The sequence below is a fragment of the Cariama cristata genome, unplaced genomic scaffold (genome assembly GCF_000690535.1).
Source record: "Cariama cristata isolate BGI_N322 unplaced genomic scaffold, ASM69053v1 scaffold33840, whole genome shotgun sequence".
Lineage (NCBI taxonomy): Eukaryota > Metazoa > Chordata > Aves > Cariamiformes > Cariamidae > Cariama > Cariama cristata.
The window spans coordinates 296-12,709 of record NW_009596923.1 but is presented as its reverse complement, the minus strand read 5'-3'; the positions used below and the strand labels follow the sequence as shown (position 1 = coordinate 12,709).

The following is a 12,414-nucleotide window of genomic DNA, read 5'->3' as shown; positions in this document are numbered from 1 at the left end:
TGATCTAACCATTTTATAACCAGCTGTCTTTAGGCAATTTAGTGTTCATTCCCCTTTCACGTTCCACCTTGTACATCTTGTCGGCAGAACACAGTTGCTGCTGTAGCACAGCAGAAGCCGTTTAACCAAAGGCTCAGGGTCCGTGCTATTCTCAGGAAGCAACATCTCACTCCACATTCGGCACTGGCCGCATTTTATTGGGAGCATGTTGTCTGTCTTGCCAGCAACCACATGGCAGCTACTACAGGGCAGGAGCTTCTGCAAAGTCCAGGCACGGGCGGAGGGGGCTGCTTAAGTGACTTCACTGTCACTGGCGATGCTGCGTGATTGAGCTTGACCATCCAAACTGCTGCTTCCTTCTTCAGCAGATACAACGGATATGGAATCATGCGGATCATCCTCAGCATAGTTGTCCAGCCCCTCTAAAACAGGCATGCTAGGGTCCTTCAAATACTGGAAAAAGCCAGAAACACCAGTTTAGGGATCTAGCCACAGAATGGATGTATTTATTACGCATTACAGAGACAGAATACAGCTGCTTCAGACCAGAACTGACAGCGAGAGCTGCTCAATGTAGATTCTAGTCTGGATTTCCTTGAAACTACATTGAACAAGGAGAAAGTTAAAAATACCTGGGGGGGGGGGGGGGGGGGGGGATACATTTTTTTCAAATATCTATTTAAGTGAGTTAAAGTAGCCTACATTTCCTTTTTTTTTTTCCCATGTCAGTTGAGGCAAATTCCTACTAGTTAAGCACAAACCACAGAAGAAAACACTTCTTGATTCCGCTGCTGGAGACAGATGCTCCAACTGCAAGAATCCAGCAACTGCCAGCTTGTCTAAAGTGCCGATGGAGCAAATGAGATCTAAGATTCTAGTTTGTTCCATGTCAGGCAAGTCAGATCTGCAGCGTTTGCTGTTACCAGAAACCTCCGCTGACATTCTTCTCTCATAGTGACTTTTTGCTTTGACTTCCCCTCTGCTCCCCTTTCTTCCCAAATTAAGTCATCAGCTTTACAATGAATGCATAATCAAAGAAAGGAGCATTAGGAAAAAAAAAAAAAAAGTAGGCCAGAGACAATGCTTCCTGTTCCTCCTGCCACCCTCATATACTTTCCTTATCAGTAAGCTGATCTTGTGTTTCACATGGAATTTGAGCCATCCACCAATTTATGTACTGAACAAAAAAAAAAAAAATAAATCTGCCATTGAACACTTTTTCCCCCCCGATTTAAAAAAGAAAATTTAAAATGTCTGGAACACAGACACCTTCACATTGTTAAAAGCTTGCAGTTTTACTCAAAAGCTTGGTCTGTGCTGTAGGAGGTGTCATAATCTGGCTGAGATGGGACCACAGCTCAATCCCACGTCTCTGAGACAAAATTAACCTTTGTTTCAATTAAGGCTCCACTTTCTCTGTAACCATAGCAAGGCTAATGAGCAACAGGGTTGTTTTTTCAGGTGTATTAAAAACAAATGTTTCATATGGGAACCTCAAATAGATCCACTTCAGTAAATTCAAGACATAAATGAACCTCAATTTGGCTTTGCTATGCAAAGGCATTTCTGCCGTAGAGCTGCTCCCTATAACTCAAGATGCTGAAAGCTGGAATCCTTCTGTAAAAGAAGGAAGCATGTGACTTTTCTGAAAAATCTAAAAGAGCACATACGCAATGGCCTTAAAATAATCGGTATTCTGTACTTGTGTGCTTTAAGAAGAGAAGCCCCAGGCTGGCTGATCCCTTTTAGAAATACACATTTTAAAAATTGTGCATATTTACTGATTTTCTTTCATTTCTTATCAGTGTTTTGCCCAAAACCAGGCTCACTATTGTTCAAGACTATTTACTTTTGCTACATATTTTCTAGATGAATACAATTACCCCAGAACACATGATGATAGACTCTATTCTCGCAAGTCCTTTGCATGAAATGCACTATTTTAATACATTGTACAAGGGTTTTTTTTGGTTGGTTGGGTTTTTTTCCCCATGTGAGAGAGAGACACTTTGCTTGGTATGTGGTACAGCTGTTTCCACTGAGCTCCCAGGAAATGAGGTGGCACGAAGAGAGAAAATTAATTTACTTTACTCAGGGCTCTGCAGAAAGTCTGGGTTCATTCACCCGTACATCTATAAAAATCTGGAAAAACAGCTCTGCAATCACAGAACTACCATAGTACAATGGCCTGCTCTGACACACAGATATATACAAAGGAATACACCTCAGAGAACTGCAAACAAATACAAGCTTTTAAAAATATGGAATGTATGCTGGACAAGAACTTTTAAATCAAGAACTCTGCTTAAAGACTGCTTCCTGTTTAAATACTAAAAAGAGGAAGATGAACAGGATGGAAACAATATCGTTCAGTACAGAAATGTGTGGGCTATAAGGAGAAAAAAAAAAAGTCCCAGGATGACTTTTTCATCTGAGTGTTGCTAAACCTACAGGAAAAAAAGAAAAAGCCCGAGAACATTCCCCTAGGTAGTCTTTAGTCTTCAAGTCAGTCCTTGCTCTTAAAATGATCAATGTTTGCTTTTCTGTATTTGATTTCTAATCAGAGCCCAGGTCCCGAGTACCTGTTCTGCAGCACACAAAAGCTTTTTGCTTTTCAGGCCTGATGACTTAGAGAAGCAAAGAAAGGAACAGACAAGGGGTAGTCAAGGAACAGAGAATCTTACTCCAGTTTCATAACAGGATTATAGCAGCATTTGTATCTTAGTGTAGAGAAAAAAAAATAATTCAGCTGAGTAAAAGAGGAATAAAGTGGGAGATCATATATGGGAAAAGTAACAGTTCACACTAAGTCAGCAATTGTTTATATCTATTTCTGTTACGCAACAACTAGCTTCCTTCATATTCACTCCCAGATTATCACTGTCTTTTACAGGGGGAGAAAGGCAGGGGGTAGAAATATAAAGTGTCTACACGTACCTCTTCAAAGTGTGATGGGATTTCTAAAGGTGGCTGGGACCAATATTTAAGTGTTTTGTGGTGTTTCCACAGAAAAAATAAACCAACTGTTACCAGATTTACAAAAAGTAACACGAACAGAAATATTAGTATAATATATCCAGCTCTGGTTGCCTCTGAAAAAGAAAAAAAACCCAAACTATATACATATGGTAGGTTTATATTTTTACATCATCAGATGTAAAACAAGATATAGCAAGCTGAAGTTTACTATACTTGGTAATAAAAGTATAATTCTAAGGCTAAGATAACAACCCTACTAGAGATGCACTCCAAACACTGGTGTTCAGAAGTAGCTTGTTTTGTCATTCCACATGGAAGTTGCCAGCTCCCATGAGCTTCTGCCCCTTAATCACGCAGCCCAAGGCCACTTCTACCTGCCAGGGTAAATGCTGGGCTGGAGGAAGGACAGCTGGCGGGCAGAGTGCTGGTGGGGAAATGCAACCTGTCCTTCCCCCTCTCCAGTTGTCAGCGAGGGCCATTAATGCCAGGAGCTTCTCTTTCAGAATGTGCAGCTCCTTTCAGCAAGGGGAGCACCAGAGACTCCAAAATCACAGCGCAGGGGCTTGCGATCAAGGTCAATACTACCCGGGCGGTCAGCTCCTGTAAGGCTTCAGAAACCGCGTACGCAGGTTTCAGCTATACGTCTTCTGGTGTGTTCAAAGCATGCTAGAGATGGCTTGTGCCTGTGTGTTGGTGGTCAGACGGAGAGCTTCAAGAGAGGGACAAACTCTGTTATCTTGCACATGCCCTCTCCTCCCCTCATCCTCTCTCTTATCTCATACGAAAACACAGAGCTCAAAACGTCAGAGAAGGAAGCAGGTCAAAGAGGAGAGGGAAGTTCCTGTTCTGCAGGAGGTGGTGGCTGAGGGAGAGGATTTGCAAGAGTAACGCTGTCTCCTTCATCAATGACTTCCTCTAAAGACCAAGTATTTGTCTTTTCTTTCTTTGCATATTTCTAGAAAGGAATACCCATTGCAGTATTTATGGAGGAAAAGGACACGGGGAAGAGTACAACGTAGACCCTCAGTTACTGACTGAAAAATTCCTTATTACTTTGCCATCAATGACAATTGTGAACTACTTTCGGTGCTCTCTCAGCACTCCAAACAAACACTACAGGTATGTCAGTGACCGGTTACACAGTCCAAGACTCATGTTCTACACTCATCCCACTATATTAAAAAAAAAATAAATTATACCACTGATTGTAGTTCTGTAACACTCTGGAGCACTCTGCAGTCCAAGTAACTGGGGATCCAAATGTGTCCTCAATTCTACTTGAATTCTAAAACAATAAAGTGTCAATTCCTTTAGATCTGTGATTTTGAATACTGTATTGCTCATCTTTATCTCCTGTTTAAAAGACACACACAAAAAAAAGTGTTACTGTAAAAAACAGACCTGTCCTCAATACAAATCCCCTCCCCATATTTAAGTTTCTTGTTCAAAAAGCACAGATTTTATTTCTCATAATTCAGCTTCCCAAACAAGGGAAGCAATGAAATATATTTCAACTTTCCTACTTGAAGGCATTTGAAATTTCATTATTTTTAAATTAAATTAAGCCTGACCATTTAAAATCATCTATAAAGGCATGAACAGCAGAGGCATGAAAACTGATGCAGTCAGTTTAATATTGCCGCTGGATGCTTTGACACAGTTTCTGTAACAGCTCAGGCAGCGAGCCCAATATAGGAAGGGGGAGGGAAAAGTCCAGACATGAGAAGTGCCTCCTCCATCAGAGGAGGCTGACGGAAGCGTAGTTCAGTGAAGAGCTTCCACCATCTCAGCTCCTTCTACTGAAGAAGGAAACAGCCGATGGGCAGTGCAAAACCTCCACAGTCTCCACACGGCCACCACAGGGTATTATTTTGGGAATTTTTAATCTGTAAGTGGCCCGGGTAAGGGCCTGAGTGAAGCCTACAAGAGTGACTTCTTGTCTGAATCTCAAACATGAAGGTATTTTATGGGTGTTACTGGTGCAAGGGAGGAAGGAAGTGGAGGCATTTCAGATTTCCCAAGGTCTTTGAAACAAAGGGGGTTTTTTTAAGTAATTTTTTTTTTCTGCTTCTGTTTTTTAAACATTTGACCTTAAAATGATGTTCTTTCTCTCTTTTGTTAAATGTTACTTAATCCCTCCCGTGCAACGCTGGCCTGTCACAAACACAATTACCAGGGTCCCAGGCAGCAGCATAACAGCACGACGAGACCAACGCCTCTAAGTCTCAATATGAACAGGGACAGCTCATCCCAGCTGTGTCTAGCACGTTTCTAGTAACTCTTGCCTTTCTCTGCCCTAGGAACAGGCAACATCAGGCCAAAGCAGCCTCTTAACTGAAGCTGCCAGCACAAATAAGCCCAGCACAGGAAAGGAGGAAGGATAGTTCAGGGTTTTCCAACTTGTGTAAGCAAACTTTGGAATCTAAATGTCATTTTAAAGCCACCTTTGATGCTTTGTGGATTCTCTCCCTTGATCTGCAATGTGATTTAAACTTTGTTTCATATGCAGGAAAAAAAGATGGTTTTGAAAGTTTTGTGATATGTGCAATACTCGTGCCAAGATCAAATTAACTTTTCTTTTCAAGACACCAAATGGTTACCTTCACTGCTGAAAAAAAAAAACCCCACATTAGTTTTCTTCCTCCATTTCTGCTGTTTTGCCAAGACACGCTGACTCATATCTCTTAGTCACGAAAGCATTATGAACAAAATAAATTAGAGAGAATTCTTACTTTTTCAGTAGTACTTGTTGTGTTCTCCCAGTAGGACACATGATACTGAAGAAGGTCACCTGCTTCAGATCTAAAAGGGGGCGTGACACTAATGAGAAGTGAGTCAGAGCTTACAGTCACGCTGTTCACTTTAGGAGGCCCTATAATCGCTGAAAATAAACACAGAAAGAGCAGTGAACCTCTGGGATGCAGAACAGCTCATCGTACTGTCTCCAGCTTTACTTAGATACTGTCAGCAAGCATGCTAAATATTGACAGTTTTTTCTCAAGAAAGGGAATACAACATTTTCTCATCTGCTTAATGCATTTAAGATATCCACTTTGTGACAAATCTAAGGAAAAAGACCTGAAAGCATAAGTGAAACTAGATAATTAAAAAAAAGTTTCCTTTTAACTTCCCCTGGAAATTCAGTAAATATTCACTAAAATGTATCTGAATTTATCTGCAGTTAATGGTGACACAATTTTGTTTGTTTGTTTGTTTTTTTTTCCTTCAAATAGCCTGCCACACATGCCATGTTCTCAAAAAAACCACACTGTTTGGGTCAATAAATTGGAAGAGGAATAACTAGTTTCCCCCTCCTTGCTTTCATGTCTCCATCTGGCCTACTTTTGTGAAGTACTCTGAGGTCTAAATCATGAAAAATGTTATATGAAGTACCATCAGTCCTAACACAAGAGACTTATGTGATCACAGGTCATATAGGGTCCTTAGTCATTTATCTGTTGTATTGTGACTTCTTTCACCAGTTAAGCTTTTCAGCATTTGTAATGCACTCCAGAATCCCAAAAAACCCACTCATGCAAATATTAGTAGTTAACAGCTGCTTGCACACTAAAGAGGGGTAGCTATCAACAGCAAAAGTCAATCCTTGCATGCAACCATTGCTTATTGTACCTCAAAAAACCTAGCACTACCTGTTCTGTCCACTGTTACTTTAGAGAAAATTGGCCCCTGTGATCTTTATACTGGTAGAGAAATTTCCATTTCTTTCTACTTCCTGTTGCTGTACAACTGCGAACACCTTGTTGTGTGCGTCCTTGCAAACTCCTGAAGCTCCCCTCTCAAGTGAGACTGATCCAAATGTTACAGGAAGAGAACAGCCCGACTGAGTAGCCCATGGTCTTGCTGTCTTGGAACTGATCTCGAGGGCAGTCATACAAGAATGATCACATCGTGTTCCTCTTGCTCCCCCAAGGAACAGACACACAAACATCTCTCCCACACCAAGCCTCTGCTTTCTCTTGTATTCCCATCAGCTTGGTGCTTTCCTAACCCCCAAAGGATTGCACTCCTAAACAATCCTGCGTTGCAAGCTATGGATACGTCAGCTGGAAACTTCACTGTGGGATTCAGGCAACTCCTCGCTCCCACGACTAGAGAAAATCCAAGATTTAGAACTGAAGTCACCAGGGAAAGTATCATACGCTTTGCAGCACGGGCCACCGCTGCTCCTCACAAGGTATAGGAGAACTTGAACGAAGGAGTTAATAAATCCATTCCTCTGCTTTGTTATCATTTCAGAGGTTTTTTTTAAACTCAACATTTACTTTCTTCTAATCCTGAAACCATTCACAGCAAGGCAAAGAGCAGATCTTATAAAGAACAAGGTGCTTGTTCACACATTTAACAGGATTTAAAGTGTGCCCTTGACCCTTCTACATGCTAGTCAGAACAGTTTATATTTATTAGAAAAGGGATTTGTTCAATAAAACAGGTCGTTTGTACTTAGACTACCACAAATCAAGGGAGTGTATGTGTGCGTGCTAAGTGAGGAAATGAGCAACTGGAAAACTCTCTAACTAAATATATGTTGTAGTTCTTACAAGGCTCATCCACCCAAGGAAACTCATCTACTTCTCTTTCAATACCTGTTGAAAGAACATGCTGCTAACCCCACTAGAGGAAGTACCAAATTCCTAGTAGTACTAGTAAGTAGTACCAAATTCCTAGTAACGCACCAAGGCCTTGTAGTCGTCGTTAACCAAACACCTACAATTCTCTCACTCGGCTTTTGTACATAACAGAGTCAAAAAAAGTCTAGAACAGACAACATGCATTTTTCTCCAAAGAAATCTCCTTTGAGAGAGAGAGAGAGACTGATATAATAAATAGCACTTACTGTTTCTCTCTGCCACAAATGGCTCTGTTTTCACCCAGTCAGAAGTCATTTGCCCAAGCTCAGCCCTCACGCGCAAAACAACAGTCCAGCATCGCTCCTTAAGTGACCAGGGGAAATTGCATTCAGTCTGGGCGATACGGGTGCAGTTTATCTCTTCCCACTGGTTATAGGCCCCTCTGCAATGCAAAACAAAGGAAAATAAAGCATCAGCAGAACAGCGCATCTACTCAAAATACAATTCCTCCCACCTAGGCAATTTCTGTAGCAAAATAATGTGTTACAAAACTAGCGCTTTCATGCAGGTTTAATTCCACAGCCCTTTCAGCACCAGCATCTCCTCAGTATCTAGGAAAAATTAAAATTAGCAAGAGAGAATTTGGTAAGGCTAAAATTCTACATGAAACTATGCAACATTTCTGGGTGCTCTTTAGATCTTCAATCTTTTCTTAGTTTAGCGGACATATCACAGGCTAAGAGACTGTCAGTCTTCAGAAGCTGCTTTCAGATATACATAAAAGCATCTGTAATAGACAATTCATTCTTTCATTTCTGTGCTTATTCATTTTTAGGTTTTTGGTGGTTAGTTTGTTTTGGTTTGGTTTTTTAAACCAGTTGTGTTACTGGATTAGAACAAAATTAGTTTGGTTGTTTTTAGAACTATTTACTCACGTTTTAAAATGGACTGTATATAACACCAGGCCTCTATCCACTTTAACTGGAGACCACCTCAGCAAACTACGAAAGTTATAGGAGTAAATCATTACATCCTTCGGTGCCGGTAAATGGAGGGAAGATTCTAAAGTAAGAAGAGAAATAAAAATAATTATTGAAACACTCAAGTACACAGTAACTAACTTTTGGTCTCCAAATTCCATCACCATATATTACATTTTCACTGCTTCGCAGGCAAAAACTCTTCCTTATTCCATTTCTAGATGCACTAGTACCAAAACATTTAAGTCCCTGCTATTCACAAAGCACTGAATTGCAACTTAGTGCTTTTATTTATTCATTCCCCACAGAACATAGCACTGGAAGGACTGAGTCCAGCACAAAACAATAAATGCTACCCAGCTCCCCCACAAAGCTATAAATTAAGGTCCACAGCCACTTGTTATTAAAAAAGCTCACCTATTTCAATTGTCTGCAACTCACATTTTACTGTGTTAACAACTCCGAACACATTTTTCCCTGACTGCTTCCTGCTAACTTCTTTGAAAATGCCACAGTCACTTCACTGAAACTTTCCAGGAAACAGGTAGGGGGAAAAAGAAAAATAAAGCCTGCTTATCCTTAAACATTCACATAGTGCACCATTCAACTTGCAAGTCTGAAGTTTTGTCAATTTTGAAACCGATTTCACAATGTAGAAAGGGACAGAAACCTCTGTTAGAGGTGTGCCTTCTGCTAGCAGGAACCTCCACCCAGATTCGGTCACACTATAAACTCCTGGGGGCGAATAAAGAGTGCAAGAGCTCTCGAGCAGCTTATCAGGAGGCGAGAAATACGGAAGCAGAGAGGAAACAGTTGTGTCTCTGGTACGGGAGAAGAACCACATTCTCACCCACCCAAGCAAAGTAGAGGAGGAAGCTGACTGTTGGGCTTGGAGACCGGCCAAAGCCCAGGGACCGAGCTGGGGGTGGAGGGGTGGAAAAAAGCCAAGGGGAGGGAGGGCAGCCAAGCAAAAGGTAGAGAACCAAGGGCTGGAGAAATGGGGGCAAGTGAAGCAAAGAAAGGCAGATGAGAAGTTAAGTGGGGTAGCAGCTGGAAGGAGATATAAACAGGGCAAAATAGCAGGCTGGAGAACCAAAAAAACCACCAAAAGACAAGGAGACCAAGAGCAAGAAATTGGGATGGTCAAAAGAAAGAGACTAAGATTACCGCAAGTAGGCTGAGGCGAGGAAGACAGGAAAATGCAGTTATCAAATGCCTTTAAAACCGAAACAGCCTCACACTTTTAACCACAGCACTGCAGTCACTCAGGTGGGAAGGGCCCTCGGGAGGTCTTTGGACCAAGTCCAAGCCCTGAGCAGGGCCAGCTCTGGCATCAGACCGGGCTGCTCAGGGCTTTCTCCAGGCAGGTCCCAGAACCTCCATGGATGGAGCCTGCACAGCCTGGCTGGGCAACGGCTTTTGCTGCTTGTCCTAAGAGGGAGAAAGGTTTTCCCTCTACACTTGACTTGTGTTTGGCCATGTAGTGATCCTCTTACACCATTAAACGTACTAGGTCAACAGATCCTAAGCTGAAAGACAACCACGAGATGACACGATATGATACGCCACATGATATTTTTTGTTCTTAAGACAAGAGTCTCCTAAGATACGGTTTATTTTTACATAAAAAAGATCAGAAGATCAAGCACTTAAGCTAAATTCTGGCCCCAGCCGTTAAAAAGTTTTTTTTCTTTTTGATTTCTGCATCTGATTTTGCTACACAGCACTAGCCAGCACACTGATGCTGATGGTGCTATCTTTCAAAAGAGATGTCATGCCAGGCTCTTAACATCCTCCATGTACAGGAAAGATACGACACGAATCTTCATAAAGTTGCATTAAACCCTAAATTCAAAATACAAAATAACTAGTTGAGCATTCAAAGTTTTAATGAGGTATGCTACTAGCTTCTTAGCCTCAACTTTTGAGTAGTGCTCTTAAGTAAACACGTTGCCTTAGGCTACAGATGGATCATTCAGCATTGCAAACCTGTTTTACGTTCCTTACAGTAAAAAAACCGATACCTTATCTATTAATCTCTCATGTAATTTAAAGGCCACTAAGTAACCTTTTCTTCATTCAACAAAAGTTTTCACCTTCCAGTCACGCAGATTCTTTTTTGCACTCTCACTGCTGGTCTGGTATGTGGCAAGGTATCTTACACCATCAGTAATCTGTGCACTCAGACATCCGATACAAACTAATTTTACAAAATTCAAGAAAGCTGTCAGAATGAAACACAAGCACTAGCGTTTTTTTTTTTTCCTTCTCTCCTCTCCCTCTTAAAAAAAAAAAAAAGAAAAAAGGAAAAAGCAATGAGGGCCAAGGGCAGCTGGTTCATCTTCTCCTCAGTCAAGACTGCACATTGATTATTTTGCCTTATATTAGCATTCAGAAACAGATAATTTCCTCTATCACCTTCCAAAATACCGAAAAAATTATCACATCTATGGCTCTGTAGTTGAACATCAAGGTGCTGTGCGCCACAAGGCACTTACTACTGCACTGAGGAGCTGTTTCTGCAGCACATCAGAGGAAAGTATTTGTAATTTCAGTTAGATATCTGAACTCCACAAGGGAAGTTACTTAAATTTCTGAAATCACACACTGAACTCCGTAACGATCATTAGTTTGTATGACCCGAAGTAACAAAATGCACACTTCAGAAAAAAGCACCTACGTATGCAAGTATCCTAGAAAAACCCAAACTACCTTAGGGAGGGGAAGAAGCAGAAAAGCCCCGTCCTTTCCCTCTGTCTGGAAGGTGGCCTCGCTGAACCAGTTTTTTTTAAAGCATCTGCCAAACAATGCTCACATCGTTTTTTCCTGATGCAGATACTCTTCAAGCCACAAGTCAAAGCTTTCACATAGCAGAGTGTGAAGCCACAAGTTACAGTGAGCGAAAGCAGCTCAGCTTGGCCCAACCATTGGTTTCACAGGCTCCGTTCCTGCTCCTGAATGATCTCTTATCCCTTCCCCTGCATCAGCCCAAGAACACATTATTTTGCTAAACTTGCAAAAAAGAAGTCTGTTTTTTGTTTGTTTGGGGTTTTTTGTTTTTGTTTTGGGTTTGGGTTTGTTTTGGTTTTTTTTTTCCCAATGGACTTTTGCTGTTCTGGTGCACCAAACTGGCTTCTCACATTGTCAGACAAGCACCAAAGCCTGCAGAAGGTGAATAGCGGAAGCGTGTGGCCAGGTGGGGATGAGTGATGACAGCTGGCTATTCTTTTGGCTCAGATTTTAACATGTAGCACCTCCAATTGCAACAGAAAAACACAGCGCACCATGCCTACAAGAGTGTGCACAGAGGGGAAGGAGGCCCGATGTACCAGCCTGACACCAGAACAGCTCCCGGGGAAATCCTGCTGATAGGATGGGATGGGACTGAGCAACACAGACTGCAGCAGGTCTCCCCGCCTCGCCTCAACCCACCCATAGGTATTTGGACGCCCAAGTCTGGCCACAGACTGGAGGCCTGGAACTGCAGCTGGCCCCCAAACAGCCGGAGAGCCCCAGAGGGCTCCCTAGTCAGAGGCTGGCCTTGATGAACACAAGAAAACATGACAGCGGGCATGCTGAACTCATAGAGGTACCCGTGTGCCTGAATAAGGACCACGCCGTATGCGTACCGCATTCAAGACGTGCAACAGCACCTCTGCCACACTTGCTGGGATGCACACTGAAGCCAGGGTTACACTTGTGAGTCGTAGCTCAGACCTGACCTGAAGAGCAAACCCCCCCTCGTTATGGCAAAGCCTTTACATCGAAGTTTAAATCCAATCCTACCTAAACTATCAATTCGCAAAATTAAAAGGGGGAAGCTCAAGTACAGCCGATGAACGGGTGCCACAGCACAAACTACAGCC

At 42.0% G+C, this 12,414-nt stretch overlaps 1 protein-coding gene across 1 annotated transcript; it reads right to left on the bottom strand.

The window, feature by feature from the left end:
* Positions 1-291: 291 nt before the first annotated feature.
* On the bottom strand, positions 292-8,622 carry IFNGR2 (interferon gamma receptor 2 (interferon gamma transducer 1)). Its single transcript, XM_009708005.1, has 6 exons — positions 8,504-8,622; positions 7,835-8,010; positions 5,712-5,860; positions 4,179-4,332; positions 2,938-3,092; positions 292-453 (listed from the first exon to the last, which is right to left on the bottom strand). Exons 1-6 carry the CDS (start codon positions 8,593-8,595, stop codon positions 292-294), a joined length of 888 nt encoding a protein of 295 aa, XP_009706307.1. The 5' UTR covers positions 8,596-8,622.
* Positions 8,623-12,414: the final 3,792 nt, after the last annotated feature.